Below are 16,621 nucleotides of genomic sequence, written 5' to 3'. Positions count from 1 at the left end.
TGTATTATAAAATTTTAATATTAAAAGTATGAAAAAAAAAAACAGCATGAAACAGTATGAAGACAAAGATCAATGGATTCAAATAAAGTCCAACACCAGATTCTCAATTACATGAAAATTTAATACACAGGAGGAACACAGCAATGTGGCAGTGGGTGGGGGGCATTATTTAACAAACATTGTGGCCTTCCCATCCGTGACATTTCCTAGAGTAACCTTAGCTACTCAACAGGTTTCTAAAATTACAGAACATCTTTCCTGATGTGAACTCTGATGAATTGCTCCAGAAATGGTTCAAAGCCCCACTGAAATCCCGACCATCAAAGGCATTTATAAAGACAAGCTTCTCAGGGCACCCAGAGATGGTGCTCTGGGACAACCTAGAGGGACAGGGTGAGGAGGGAGGTGGGAAGGGGGTTCAGGAGGCAGGGGGACCACAAGTATAGTTGTGGCTGATTCACATTGACGTATGGCAAAAACCACCACAATATTGTGAAGTAATTACCCTCCAATTAAAATAAATAATTAAAAAAAAAAAAAAAACAGGAGGGAATACAACTTGGAAAAAAAAGAAAAAGAGCTTCTTTCACCAGAATGGCCCCCAAACCTCTGACCTCTGAAAGTCTAGCTCCCCACTCCCAGTGCAGAGCTTCCAGCCCCTCCCTAGCTCCCTCAGGCCACCTCACCTTCCTGGGCTGGGTGTCTACCCACTTTCCTCATGGTGCTAAGAAGCGGTTCCCAGGAGGGTGCCCTCTGAGGAAGGCAGACGCCATCTTGGCCTCTGCATTTGGCTCTGGGTTCCAACCTGTCTTTCCGGCTCCGAGAGAGTGAACCATCTTGATGTGTCTTGGTCCCTAGAGAATTCTGGAAGCTGTTGATTTTTACACATGTCTGAATTTTAGAAAATTATATTTTCCATTGAGCTTGGAATGTTTATACTTGAGCCATCATGCAGTTGTTTTATGCTCTACATTTTACTCTGGGTTCTAAGAACCTTACAGGATAGTGTTTGATCAAATTCAATCAAAATCTGATTATAAGAATCAGATGACGTTTACCTGAGAGATGCTAAATTAAGTGGGATCAATTTTAACCTTATAAATATACCGAAGGCTGTTTGGACACGTAAAAAATCACCCTCTGAGGTCTGGAGAAACCTCGGAGCCCCGTGGGCCCCAGTGACCTCCCTCTATCCCCAGCTCCTGGGCTCCGTCTTCCGGCCTGGGTCGGTCCTGCATTCCATTTCTTGGCTTCTGCAGTCTTCTCGTCCACTAGAACCTTTATGACGTGCAAAGTACTGTGCTAAGAACTTCTGTGGTTCCTCAAATTGCTTCATTTCCTAAACTCCCAGAGAAATTCAGCAGCGCTTGGAGTTGTTTTTTCTCTTCAGAGAAGAAGGGCAGGGACTACACAGCCCTTTTTGCATGCAGACACAGTGTCTGGCCCAGGCAGTGGGCCCCGTGGATGCCTCTGGGTGTGCGCTTTTCCCCTCCGCTCCACGTGTCTGCGAAACTGCTAAAGTGAGGCTGGCTAAAACCTGCTTCAGAAACTGGAGTCCTGCCAACGCTGATGTAACGAGAGGAAACCTAAACTATGTCTGCATCAAGGAAACCCATTATCAGTGGGAGACGGACCCAGCCAGGCTGTGGAAAGGGAGGCTTCAGTTTCCAATGACGACACGGCAGGGACACCCTAAGCTGTCACAGAAGCAATGCCAGCGCCCTGCCAGGCCAGATCGAGACTGGCTGCAATGGAAACATGACACACACACCTGGATTAAGTTAGTTCTTTATCTTTACAACCCGGACAGCCTATGGAGAAAAATGTCACAAAGGCATCAGACACAGGGCTTCCTGAAATCCTCTTCCCCCTTCTCTTCAAATAGTTTCAGTCTGCAAGCTAGATTAGATAATATACACTGTCAATAAAAAAAAAAAAAAAAAAAGCAAACTAAATTAAAAAAATAATAATTCCCAAGGCAGGGTTCTGTACAGAATTCCTAAGAGTTCAAATATTCCCACTTGGGAGACCAGGGAGGACAGGTTGGTTGGATTTGCAGGGGAAAGTGCGTCAAGGGGAGAGCTGGGGCATCACAGGTCTCCAGGGCAACGGACTGCCTCCCGTGCCCTCAGGGAGCACCACACTCCCCTGACCTAGGTCACCTCTTGTGTCTCTGGCTCCAAAGGCCCCGGAGCCTGGGAGCCTGGCGGTGCTGGGGGAAGCTGGCTACAGCCTGAGCTCCCGGTCGGGCTTCACGCTGAAGGGCTCCAGGCGCTCGGCCTCGGGCAGCAGGCTGTTGAGCCGCTCCAGCAGCGGTACCGTTTGGTCTATGCCCATCTGGATGCGACGCAGGATGGCTGACATCTCGTTGACCTTTTGGATCTGCTCCGCATATTTGGCGTACCTTTTCTGGCGCTCCTGCATGAAGCTAAAGAGGGTTTCTACAGACAGATCCATCTGCAGGGGCAAGAAAAGTGAGACACGTTCAATCTGGTGGAAACAAGTCAGCGAGAGGATGGGGCGGGGCGCCGTGAGCAACAGGTGCGGAGCACGGGCCACGTGGGGGAGGACAAGCATTCCTGGAAGTGGACGCATGGGGGACGAAAACCTTCCTGAATGTGGCTGGTACCCTTCGCAGGGGGAGTGAGGTGAAGGCCTCCAGCTCCAGTTCTGGGTGTGTGAGCCACTTAGTCCTGGGTGAGGCCCAGGGAGTTTCTAGCTCTTTTTCTCTATAGAAAGAATCCTGAAAAAAACAACAACAACAACAAAAAAGAAAGAATCCTGGGCTGGGAAATCAGGCAGATGGGGTTTGACTCTGGCTCCGCCCTTGTATAGATGGAGAAGCTCTATAAATCAGCAAAAACAAGACTGCAAGCTGACTGTGGCTCAGATCATGAACTCCTTATTGCAAAATTCAGACTTAAATTAAAGAAAGTAGGGAAAAGCACTAGGCCATCCAGGTATGACGTAAACCAAATCCCTTATGATTATACACTGGAAGTAAGAAATAGATTCAAGGGATTAGATCTGATAGAGTGCCTGAAGAACTATGGACAGAGGTTCGTGACACTGTATAGGAGGCGGTGATCAAAACCATCCCCAAGAAAAAGAAATGCAAAAAGCCAAAATGGTTGTCTGAGGAGGCCTTACAAATAGTTGAGAAGAGAAGTGAAAGGCAAAGGAGAAAAGATATATCCATCTGAATGCAGAGTTCCAAAGAAAAGCAAGGAGAAGTAAGAAAACCTTCCTAAGTGAACAATGCAAGGCAACAGAGGAAAACAACAGAATGGGAAAGACTATAGAGATCTCTTCAAGAAAATTAGAGATACCAAGAGAACATTTCATGCACAGATGGGCACAAAAAGGACACAAACAGTATGGACCTAAGAGAAGCAGAAGATATTAAAAAGAGGTGGCAAGAATACACAGAAGAACTATACGAAAAAGATCTTAATGACCCAGATAACCACGATGGTGTTATCACTCACCTAGAGCCAGACATCTAGGAGTGTGAAGCCAAGTGGGCCTTAGGAAGCATCACTACGAACAAAGCTAGTGAAGGTGATGGAATTCCAGCTGAGGTACTTCAAATCCTAAAAGATGATGCTGTGAAGAGTGCTGCACTCAATATTCCAGCTATTATGGAAAACTCAGCAGTGGCTAGAGGACAAGAAAAGATCAGTCTTCCTTCCATCCCAAAGAAGGGCAATGCCGAATAATGTTCAAACTACCGCACAAATGCACTCATTTCACATGCTAGCAAAGTAATGCTCAAAATTCTCCAAGCCAGGCTTCAACAGTATGTGAACCAACAAGCTGGATTTGGAAAATAGAGAGGAAGCAGTGATAAATTGCCAACATCCACTGGATCATAGAAAAAGCAAGAGAATTCCAGAAAAACATTTGCTTCATTGACTATGCTAAAGCCTTTGACTGTGTGGATCACAATAAACTGTGAAAAATTCTTCAAGAGATGGGAATACCAGACCACCTTACCTGCCTCCTGTGAAACCTGTATGCGGGTCAAGAAGCAACAGTCAGAACCACACATGGAACAATGGACTGGTTCAAAATTGGGAAAGGAGTATGTCAAGGCTGTATATTGTCACCCTGCTTATTTAACTTTTATGCAGAGTACATCATGTGAAATGCTGGGCTGGAGGAAGCACAAGCTAGAATCAAGACTGCCAGGAAAAATATCAATAACCTCAGATATCCAGATGATACCACCCTTATGGCAAGAAAGTGAAGAGGAAGTAAAGAGTCTCATAATGAGGGTGAAAGAGGACAGCTAAAAAGTTGGCTTAAAACTCAACATTCAAAAAACAAAGATCATGGCATCCGGTACTATCACTTTATGGCAAATAGATGGGAAAACAATGGAAATGTGACAGATTTTATTTTCTTGGGCTCCAAAATCACTGCAGATGGTGACTGCAGCTATGAAATTAAAAGATGCTTGCTCCTTGAAAGAAAAGCTATGACATACCTAGACAGCGTATTAAAAGAGACATTAGTTTGCCCATAAAGGTCCTCTAGTCAAAGCTATGGCTTTTCCAGTAGTCATGTACGGATGTGAGAGTCGGACCATAAAGAAGGCTGAGCACCTCAGAATTGATGCTTTTGAACTGTGGTGTTGGAAAAGACTCTTGAGAGGCCCTTGGGCTGCAAGGAGATCCAACCAGTCCATCCTAAAGGAGATCAGTCCTGGGCGTTCATTGGAAGGACTGATGCTGAAGCTGAAGCTCCAATATTTTGGCCACTTGATGCAAAAAGCTGACTCATTAGAAAAGACCCTGATGCTGGGAAAGACTGAAAGCATGAGGAGAAGGGGACGACAGAGGACAAGATGGTTGGATGGCATCACTGACTCAATGGACATGAGTTTGAGCAAGCTCCAGGAGATGGTGAAGGACAGAAAAGTCTGGCGTGCTGCAGTCCGTGGGGTAGCAAAGAGTGAGACATGACTGAGCGGCTGAACAACAACTGCCACTTGAGTTGCTAATACTCATCCTTCCTGTCTCAGGTTTCTCATCTGCAAAAATCCAGGGACTGATGGCAGATTTGTAGGGTTGCTGGGAGGACAAAATGAGATGAGGTGTGCTAACACACCAGCTCCAATACTTTGGCCACCTGCTGTGAAGAGCTGACACATTGGAAAGGACCCTGATGCTGGGAAAGATTGAAGGCAAAAGGAGAAGGGGGTGGCAGAGGATGAGATGATTAGATAGCATCACCGACTCAATGGATATGAATTTGAACAAACTCTGGGAGATAGTGGTGGCTTCCCAGGTGGCGTAGTGGTAAAGAACCTGCCTGCTAATGCAGAAGACATAAGAAACATGGGTTTGATCCCTGGGTTGGGAATATCCCCTGGAGGGCTACAGTCCACAGGATTGCAAGGAGTCAGACATGACTGAAGCAACTTAGCAGACACACACTCTTGCATGGGAGATAGTGGCGGACAGGGGAACCTGGCGGGTTGCAGTCCATGGGGTCACAAGGATTCGGACATGACTTAGGGTCTGAACAACACCACCGCCCCAGCTCAGGACTCGGCCGGGCACGGAGGGGTTTTATAACTCGCTTGGTCCTCCATCCTTCTGCGGAGCACAGTCAATCTACATGAGCTGCCTGGAGGGAGTGGCACTCTGTGCCAGAACCACAAATGTCAACCAAGCCAAGTCAGCACCACAAGAGGTAAATAGAGAACTGTTTCATGTACCCTCCCCTCCAGTCAAACAAAGTTGGGGTTCTGGGCTCCCCTTCTGGGATCTCTTTTCCTCCCTTGATGGGGCTCTTTGGAACCGATCATCTGGATAAGAGCAGGGAGAAGACACCACCAGAGTGTCAGATGCCCGTACCCTTCCTCTGCGCGGACCCACATCCACTCCCTCTCTGCCTGCTGCTGTTCCCTGACCAGGGAAGAAACAATCACACCACCAAGACTCAAGTTTCTGTCTCAAAGTTCAGATGCTCCCTCAGTCCTTCCTAGCCCCGGCATCAGGCAAAGTGCTGGCAGGCGCTCAACACCTGTTTCTGCAAAGCCCGCGAGCATGGTGTGATAAAGACAAACACAAAACACTCTAACCTCTGAGAGAGCCTGCCCTTCGTTCTCTTACCACTGCTCCTGACCACTGAGCCCTAATCCCTACTGTAGCATGTACCCATGAGCCCCAGGCACAGACTTTCCAGCGTATCTGACACAACTTTAGGCACTGTCAGTATCTAATACAGTTCAGAACCTTTTACCATTTTTTAAAACTTTTTTATTCTGTATTGGAGTAGAGCTGATTGACAATGTTGTGATAGTTGTGATAGTCAGGTGCACGGCAAAGTGACCCAGCCCTGAATCTTACCATTTGGACAAACTGGAACATGTTTACCTTTCCCATTTTTATTCTGGCACTGGGATTCCAACAAGGAACCGTAAATACAATATACAGAGACAGCAGACATTTACTGCCATGCATCATGTGGGGTCCTAGCGATACAGATATTGAGAATGAACTGTTTACACCCACACGGCAGACTGTGTGAATTAACATGACTTTTCTCTTCCACTCTCTTTGTTAACATGACTTTACTATTCTAGGAATCTCAGGCCCAGAAGGAGAAATGTTGCAAATAACCCTGTTTCAGGAACTTTCAGCAAAACCATTTAAGTTCAAGAAAAAAACTATCAGATTTTTCCAATAGAGAATGACTAGTTCCCATGACTCTTGCCTCAAAATCCTGGCCTTGCTGTGACCACGTGACTAAGGACCAATCAACGGCACATACAGGAGGAAGTCACTCATGGAGCTTCCAGGCATCTTCCTTAAAAGTTAGCAGGCCTGTTCCTCCTCTTCTCCTTCATCCCTTCCCTCCCTCTGCTGATGCTCAAAAGCAGATGCAGTCCTCATGGGTCACAAGAATAATGAAGGTCACAATCCTTGGGTTGGCACAGCGGCGAACCAGATGAAGTCTGGGCCTATGAGGACTTTTGCCCAATACAACTTGTACCAGGAGTGGGAGAGAACAACAAATTTCCATTCTGTATGAGCCACCGTAATTTCAGGTCTTGGTAAACTAGTGGGATTTAATCTTACACTGATAGAATGAATGTGAGAGTCCCTACCCTTACGAACTTGCTGTTTACTCTTAAATTCATACTTTAAACCTTGCCCCACATATTCACACATTGTCACTGGTGGCAGTATATTTCAAAGGGCAGGTGAAAAAGGAGATAAGATTATTTGTACAAGTTTTACTAAGGCATGAGACATCTGTAGAAGGGCCTCAGACTTGTTCCAAATACCTGATGTGGATTTGCCCATCTGGCTGGTCTACTGCCCACCAATGGGTCCAAAATATTAGCAAATCAAAGCAGCAATATGCAAAAAGGACAGTATATCATTACCAAGTGGGGTTTATCTAAAGGATGTAAGCTTTCTCAAGCATCTGAAAATGAAAGTTTGTCATTTTGATATAATAAAGATTAAAAATCACAATCATTTCAAATCAATGCAGAAAAAGCACTTGACAAATTCAATTATAAAACATTTCAGCAAATTAGGGACAGAAGGAAACTCCCTCAATCTGATAAAGGTGTCTATGAAAAACCAATACTTAACATCATAGTTAGTGGTAGACAACACTTTTCTCCCTAACAGCAGGAATAAGGCAAGGATTCTTGCCCACTCTCACCACTTCTCTTCAACATTGTACTAGGGATCCTAGCCAGTGTAATAAGACAACCAAAGGAAATAAAAAGCACAGGAACTGGAAAGGAATAAATAAAATGGTCTTAATCTACAGATGACATGATAGTGTGCCTAGAAAATCCTATGGAAACTTAGACCCCAAACCTAATAAAACCAACAAGTGAATTTAGCAGGATTGCAAGATACACAGTCAATATACAAAAATCAATTGCATTTCTACATATTTGCAGTGAACAACCCAACAATGGAATGAAAAAATATATATAAAACTTAACAACTGCATGAACATCAACTTAGAGAAAACATCAAAAAAATATGTATAAGACCTGAACACTGATATTATAAAACCCTGCTGGGAAAAATTAAAGGAGATCTCAAAAAATGGAGAGGTATATACTATGTTCACGGAAGATTAAATATCAAGATGTCAATTTTTACCAAATCGATTTATAGATTCATTTGCAATCTAAATCAAAATTCTAGATGGCTTTTGGGGGGACGGGTAGGGATTTGATTGGCTGATTGTCACTAAATAGAATGGTCAAAAGAACTATGAAAAAGAACCAAGTTTGGGAAGCTCCCTGATGTACTGTGGTTAGGATTCCAGGCTTTCACTGCAGTGGCTCAGATTAAATCCCTGGTTGGGGGACTGAGATTCCACAAGCTGTGCAAGGTGTGGCCAGAAAAAAAAGCACAAAAGAACAAAGTTTGAAAGACTTACAGTACTTGTTTCAAGACCTAATATAAACCTACAGTAATCAGAATAGTATGGTAGTGGCATAGAGACAGACATATATAGACCAGTGTAACTGAACAGAGTATAGACATAGATCTAAACATATGTGGTCAACTGACTTTTTTTTTTAACCAAAATTTCCAAGGTAATATATTAAAGAAAAATTTTCAACAACTTGCAGAACAACTAAATATCTATACAGAAAAAAAAAAAAACAAACAAACCCTGAACCCCCATATCTCACTCCCTTCACAAAGATTAGCATGAAACAAATCACAGACCTAAACACAGAATCTAAAACTATAAAACTTTTAGAAGAGTGCTCGCTTCGGCAGCACATATACTAAAATTGGAACGATACAGAGAAGATTAGCAAGGCCCCTGCGCAAGGATGACACGCAAATTCGTGAAGCGCTCCATATTTTTCTGTTGTCGTTTTTCTTTGAAAAAAATAAACATTTTTTAAAAAACTAAAAAAAAATAAAATAAACTTTTAGAAGAAAACACAGGAGAAAAACCTTTGCTACCCTGTAGAAAGCAAAGATTTCTTAGGTCCGTAAAACATTAACCATAAAACAAAAAATGGTTAAACTGATCATCAAAATTTAAAACTTCTCTTTGAAAGATACCATTAAGAAAATGATAAGGCAAGACACAGACTAAGGTATTATATATATATACGTATATATATATACACACACATATATTCAGAATATATAAAGACCTCTTACAACTCAATGTTAAGAAAAAAAACCCAAGTTTTTTGTTTTTTTTTTTCCCCCAGGAGAACTGACCTGGGCCTCTGTCTCATTAAAACATTCATTGAATTTCTAAAGAAAATCTGTTTTTAAGATCTTTATGCATGCAGGCTTAATCGCCTAGTTATATCCGACTCTTTGAGACCCTTTGGACTGTAGCCTGCCAGGCTCCTCTGTCCATGGGATTGTTCAAGCAAGAATACTGGAGTGGGTGGCCATTTCCTTCTCCAGGGGATTTTCCCAACCCAGAGATCAAACCCACATCTCCTGTGTCTCCTACATTGCAGGCAGATCCTTTACCCGCTGAGCCATCAGGGAAGCCCTGAAAAGGAGAATCAAGATCCCTTCCAGGAAAGTGAGCCTACAACTCATCAGCTGAATGTCAACTGAATTTATTATGAAGGAAAGGAGGGGAGCCACTGGAAATGGTCTGGGAGCCCAGGGAAAAGTCCTGCTGGAGGTGAACTTGAAGTCGAATCTGGATCTCTTGGGTAAAATAGTAAAACTTGCCTGAAGATTGAACCCATGGGCACTGCTAAGTAAGCTGGACTACAGATCAGGAAAAAGAGTAGCTAGATATTAACCAGGCAGCATTTTCCACAGAACTCCCAGGGGGATGCCCCGGTGTGGAAAGGAAGACATCATGGTCAACGGCCATATCACTGTGAGGACACTGGAGGCTTTTCATCCATGATCAAGATGACCCTGGATGCCATCCCAGTCTCTAGATAGCTACTGCTCCCAGATGAGAGGGGGCTATTCCTGACACCTGCGCCCAAGGGGCTGAGCACGTCACCAGGGAGGGACCCGTTTCACAGATGCTCCCGTCCTTGCTGAGCTGGGGTGGCAGAAATGCACTCAGTGGTTTTCAGATCCACTGGCTTAAACCCTCAATAGCTCACCTCCGAACGGTTTTGCCAGAGCTCTCACCTAAGGTGTGAACTGACCATCCAGACCCTGCAAAATGACCTGCTCAAACATCTGAGGCATTTCTGAGCTGGAGCTGAGTGACTCACGAGTTGCTCTCAGAGCGGTGGGCTTGTCTCAGAAGTGGGGCAGGGGCTTCAGTAGAAGCAACAAAATAAACAAAGGATTACTGTGAGCATGTCACCATTCTAGCTTTATGGCCGTGTATATAGCTTGCAGCTGAAGACAGTGCTATCAGACAAAACTGGGTCAAAATCTCGGTTGTGCATATGATTGATCATCTTTGTGACCTTGAACCAATTACTTAACCTCTTTGAGCTTCAGTTTCTTCACCCTTAAACTAGGCATAATGGTAGGACTTACCTCATGTGATTAAAGTGAGGAATAATGAGATAACAGGCACAAAACACAAAGAAGAGCCCCAGATAAACACATTACCAAATACATGTGAACTGAAAGAGAAACTAGGTCTAGAAACCTCTTTTACATGAAAAATGGAAAAGCAAGATTAAGTAAATATGGGCAGAAAAAATTATGACCTTTGAAGATATACACACAGGCACATGTATCTTGTTTTATAAAGGCCCTGGTGGTGCAGTGGCTAAGACTCGGGAGGCCTGAGTTTGATCCCTCATCAGGAAACTGATCCCACATGTTGCAACACTAAGAGTTCTCATGCTGCAACTAAGACCCAGTACAGCCAAATACATACAGAAATAAAAACATTTAAAAAAGGAATTTTAAAGGCGGGTGAGCAATTTTTATGGCTCATCACTATTACACTATCTTTAAGGTTTACACAATCACTCAGAGGACAGTCTACCATTGTGTATTTTGCTGGTAAGTTTTATTTTTGTTCTGAACTTCTGCTGCTGAAAATCTTACAACACAGTCACATTACTTACCCCCAAGTTCCCTTACAGAAACATTTCACGCTATGTAATAACTGAAATCATTATTTACCTACAAGTCCTTCCATATGTTTTTGATTTATACGTTCAGCCATGAGAATGAGTTACTATTACCATATTACCAACATGGTAAAATAAAAATACAAACATATACTTGCATGTATATATACATTTTTCAAAAGATATTTTGAAAGCAAGCAGAAGAGTTTCAATAAACGATATCCTCTCTAGCAAGAGTACACTGCTTCAAAAATTATTTTTTAAAATTTCCTGATAGAATAAGCTTTGATGCTGGTTTGGGAAAGGTAGGTCATCCTATGGAGGATGTCTAAATGCTTTATGGAACTTCCCTTTCAAAGTAAAGGTAACCTTGTCAAAGTAGAGATACATACTTCAAGAGTAAATAGCTCTAAATTAGAAAAAAGATGCATGACAACAGCAAGAGCTTCAGAAAGAAGAGTGTACATCTTCTAAATTCTAAAACCCTAAGCTGGAGATAGGTTCAAGATGGTGAAAAGCAAATTTAACTTTTTCACAGATCAAAAGAAAATGAGTAGACAAACTGTGTTTCACAGTTAACAAAATTCAACTCTATACAATCAACAGATTATTGCTTTTCCTCCTCTTCTTAAGTTACTTAAGTCTTTTTTAAAAAAACTGTTAAAAAAAGACTGCTTAAGGACTTGGGACTCACCTGGTGGTCCTGTGGTTAGGAATCTGCCTTGAAATGCAGGGGCCACAGGTTCGATCCCTGGTCGGGGAACTAAGATCCCACATGTCTCGGAGCAAGTAAGCCCACACACGGCAACTAGTGAGTCTGTGAGCCCCCAGCACAAGATCGCACATGATGCAACTCAGACCCAATGCAGCCTTAATAAATATTTTTTTAAAAAGATTGCTCAAGAACTTGAGACTCTATTTTAAAAAGTCACTCATTTTTTCCATCCTTTAAAAGTAATGTTCAGCTTTTAATGTGATGTCTCAGTTAACTTACGCTTCAAGGTCAATTTTTATTTGATCTCAACTAGTCCACTTTGTCTGCATTCATTCTGCCTTTAAATTCTGGTTTCCCAAGCTGGTCAATTTAGGAATATGGGGGTTGGGAGCTGGAGGCCACGATGAGCTGAGGCCAACAAACCAAGGGCTTTCTGGCCTTTCCTCACATTTCAAATCCAGCCCCAGCTTTGTTCCTTTGTATAGATATCCTTCAGCGCCCCCAAGTGTAATGAATACACAGGGGTACACAACTCTGCTCTTTTAATTCTTTTTTCTAGCTAGAGGGGTTAAATGGAAAACTGAGAATTCATTCTAGTTTACATATATCCAAATAATGAATTCTCAGGTCTATAATAATCTATAGGGATGTGGCCAAGCCTTTAATGTCTTTTTGGAGATGGGCCTATCACTGATTTTTAGCAATGCAGGCTCAACGACTTGGCTAAAATTCACTGCTATAGAAAGATAGAAATCAGAAGACTTGAATTTAAACCCTACTATTTGTGTGAGCCTGAGTTTCTCCTTCTTAAAAATGGGAATGGTAATACTCGTCCATCCATTCACCTATTATTTTACAGTAGTGTTATGAAGATTACAAATGAGATGATATATTGAAAATGACCTAAAAAGAGACCAGAGCTATAAAAATGTAAAGTTATATTATTATAAGAAATACCATCGGACGGCCAAATCTGTTTGGAGATCTGTTTTTCATAAGTACTAACATAAAACTAAGAAATTCCCCAATTATATGATCACCTTCAAAAGAAACTGCTTCAATGCCTTATAAAAAGCTTCACTCCTTCTCCCATTCTGAATCTCAGAACTACCAATAGTGATTAGAAAGCAGTTGACATAACTAAGTAAATTAGTCCCAAGGGCAAAATCTGGGGCTGCAAATACAGCTTGAAATTCTGTCCAGTGGGCAACGGAAAGGCGCTCAACATCTTCAGTCATTAGGAAAATGAAAATCAAAACCACAAACAGCTACGACTTGACACTCACTAGGATGGCTGAAATAAAAAGCTAGGCAGTAAGTGTTGGTGAGGACGTGGAGAAACTGGAATCCTCACGCACAGCTGGTGGGAATGGTACGGCACACTTTAGTTTCTCCAAGAATTAAATACAGGGTGACCATTAAATACCACATGACCCAGCACTTTCACTCTTCGATATATATACTCAAGAGAATTGAAATGGCTATTCACAGAAAAACCTGTAAGCACATGTTCATGACAACATTATTTTGTCAGGTGAGCGCATGCTCCTCAGTTTTTGTCTGGTCACAACAAAGCTTTGGAGTGACGGACATTAAAGCCCTCCTCGGCGTCACAGCTCTCGGGTCTTGGACACACCGTGTTATAGCTCTCAGGTGTCGAGCGGACCGTGTTATAGCTCTTAGATAAATCAGTGTTATAGCTCAGTGTTACAGCTCTATTTTATTTAGATAATAGCAGGAAAATCCATCTTCAAGGCGCGAGGGCATGTAGACCTAAAGATGTGAGAGAAGAGCGCCCCAGCACGCGGGAGAGAGAGAGGGAGCTAGCGTTGGCTCCTCTTTTTATACGTTTCTCTCTCCCTGGGCCTGTCCTGTGTAAACCGGGCCAGCCAGGAGTGCTGTTTGTTTTACCTGAAGTTCTCACTCTGGTCCTCGGACCTTCCTTTGTTCTATTTTCGCGGGCTTTTCCCTTCCAGGTCTTTTAGCCACCGCCATTCTGGACTCCTTTTCCCTATTCTAACTACCTAACAATTTCATAATAGTCACAACGCAGTAACAACGCAAATGCCCATCAACTGGGAAATGGATAAACCAAATTGTGATATATTCATACAACAGAATAGTGCTCACCATAAAAAGGGAAGCGATACTGATAAAAGCCACATCATGGATGAACTCTGAAAACACTATGCTAAGTGAAAAAGCCAGACACAACAGGCCACATCTTATGATTCCAAGTATGTGAAATGCCCAGAACAGGCAACTCACAGAGACAGGAGATTAGTGGTTGCCAGGGGTGCGAGAATGGGGTGTGAGGAGTGACGGCTAATTTATACAGTGCTTATTTTGGGGGGTGATGAAATATTCTGGAATTAGATAGTGATATTGGCTGCACAAGTTTGTGAATACACCAAAAACCACTGAAATGTATCCTATAAAACAATGAGAGGTACCTAAAACTCAAGTTCTTAATCATTGCCTAGAACCTTCCTTCAGTTCAGTTCAGTCGCTCAGTTGTGTCTGACTCTGCGACCCCATGAACTGCAGTACGCCAGGCTTCCCTGTCCATCACCAACTCCTGGAGATTGCTCAAACTCATGTCCACTGGGTCAGGGACATCATCCAACCATCTCATCCTCTGTCGTCCCCTTCTCCTCCCGCCTTCAATCTTTCCTAGCATCAGGGTCTTTTCCAATGAGTCAGTTCTTCACATCAGGTGGCCAAAGTATTGGAGTTTCAGCTTCAACATCAGTCCTTTCAATAAACATTCAGGACTGAATTCCTTTAGGATTTGTTCTTTTTTAAAATTTTTTTGTTTTATTTATTTTTTAGCCATGCCACATGGCATGCAGGATGTCAGTTCCGCAACCAGGGGTGGGACCCACATCCCCCAAAGTGTCAGTGCCGAGTCTCTAACCACCGGGTCACCAGGGAAGTCGCATTCCTGACTTGCTCCTGCACTGACCCCATAATGGCCACCTTCCTAACGTCACTCTGACTGGAAGCGTCTTCCAGAGGTCTTTCTTCAGCTCTAAGAACCTGACGCTGTGGCTTCGTTGCTCGAGCTTTAACATATCTGCTACCTCCTGATTTTGCCTGTGACCCATATGATCAGCTGTCTCCGCTTCAGACAGTGGACTGCCCCTTGCCGTCAACCAAAGTTTGGCCCATTGTGGCCCACCATCATCCATCCATTCTCATGGGGATTCAGACAGATTATAAGGGTGAGGGTTTCCTAGGTTGCAACAAAAACTCTTCCGAGTCAACTCTGTGGTTTCTAGCTTTCTGCCCCTTCTCCAGACGACCATCCCCGAAGAGGACCAGGAGCTCTCTGTGGGAATCTTCTCCGGGGTGCTGCCCTGTTGCACAACGGACAGACGACAGACAGGTGTTTTCATCAATTACACCATAGGCTCGATGACATCAATTACTACACACTGGATGTTTTGAAGTGACTGTTTCCAAAAGCAATCATTTATGGTGACAGCTTGAAAGAGTAAACTCTTGCCACTTATTCTCATATCACACCTTTGACCTGTAAGTCAGACAAGCAGGAAAATCCTTCCCTGGGAAATCTCAGCCTACAAGGTCTACCGAAAACAGAAACTGAAATCCATGCTAGTTGGACTGTTTCTATTAGTAATCTTATACATCATATCAGGATAACTAGGAAGGCAGAACACAATATATAATTTAGTAATTCCCTAGAGATTTTAATGAATGTAATAAGATCATGTAAGAACAGGGACTTCCCTGGTGGTCCAGTGTTGCAGCAACCACCTCGCAGTCAAGGGAACATGGATTCGATCCCTGGTTGGGGAACTAAGGTTCCACACGCTGCAGAGCAGCTAGGCCCACACACCGCAACTATGGAGTCTGAGCACCACAACTAGAGAATCCACGCACCGCAAGGAAAGATCCCACATGATGCAACTAAGACCTGATGCCGCCAAATAAATAAAAGTATTTTCTAAAATAAAATAATGTTTAACAGTTACAACTACTATCCACTGTGTATGCATGCTCCGTCGCTTCAGTCATGTCCTACTCTTTGCGACCCCATGGTCTGTAGCCCCCGAGGCTCCTCTGTCCGTGGGGATTCTCCAGGCAAGAATACTGGAGTGGGTTGCCATGCCCTCGTCCAGGGGATCTTCCAGACACAGGGATTTCACTCACATCTCTTAAGTCTCCTGAAGTGGCAGGTGGGTTCTTTACCACTAGTGCCATCTGGGTGGGTATCAATTAAATGTCAGGCACTGTACTATGTACCACAGATACATTATCTTTATTTCTCACAAGGGGCCTATAGGGAAAATACTCTTCTACTAGAGCTGCAGAATCAGGGGTCAGAGATCATAAAATGTGTCCAGGGTCAGACAGCTCATACTAGCAGTGAAGTCAGAATTCAAACCTATGCTTTCTAGTCTAATCTCCCCCGATCCTTTCTTCAGAGCCCATTAATTCAAATATCGATTTACTTCAGTGAAATATATACCATGTTGGGCCATGTGTTCAGGACTTTTTTGATATCCTTGACAGATGCATTAATATGGCAATTTTCACAGTTTTCCAGTAGAGTGAAAGGACACTTTTGTTTCTAATTTAAGCACCACCATTTCTTTTTTTAATAACAAGGAGAACAAGCTGCCAGACATAACACGAACATTCACAAAACAAAAACCAAGAGGAGACCAAGGGAAATACACTATTTATTAGCAGATAAACTTGAGTGACATTTTCTCTGGCAAAGTCTGTTTGTACATTTTGTACTCTGACATTTCACAATCCTTGACTTGACCGAGGGGGCTCAGACATGGCGTTTTAGCACAGCAGGGGGCCTCAGGGATCATTTCATCCCACCCCTCCTC

At 43.2% G+C, this 16,621-nt stretch overlaps 1 protein-coding gene and 1 non-coding gene across 3 annotated transcripts in view; one reads left to right on the top strand and one right to left on the bottom strand.

Moving 5' to 3' along the window:
* Positions 1–16,621, bottom strand: part of BORCS5 (BLOC-1 related complex subunit 5) — a 96,469-nt gene continuing 79,848 nt past the window's right edge. For both annotated transcript variants that reach the window (XM_061125034.1, XM_061125033.1), the window contains exon 4: positions 1–2,457. In XM_061125034.1, coding sequence (XP_060981017.1) covers positions 2,227–2,457 — 231 coding nt within the window. In that variant the 3' untranslated portion in view covers positions 1–2,226. The remainder of the gene's footprint in view (positions 2,458–16,621) is intronic.
* On the top strand, positions 8,762–8,868 carry LOC133044127 (U6 spliceosomal RNA). The gene has a single exon (XR_009689870.1). It is a non-coding gene; the product is annotated as a U6 spliceosomal RNA (small nuclear RNA).

This window comes from Dama dama, chromosome 22 (genome assembly GCF_033118175.1).
Source record: "Dama dama isolate Ldn47 chromosome 22, ASM3311817v1, whole genome shotgun sequence".
Taxonomy (NCBI): domain Eukaryota; kingdom Metazoa; phylum Chordata; class Mammalia; order Artiodactyla; family Cervidae; genus Dama; species Dama dama.
The sequence above is the reverse complement of the archived record's forward strand: the minus strand, read 5'-3'. Positions and strand labels throughout refer to the sequence as shown.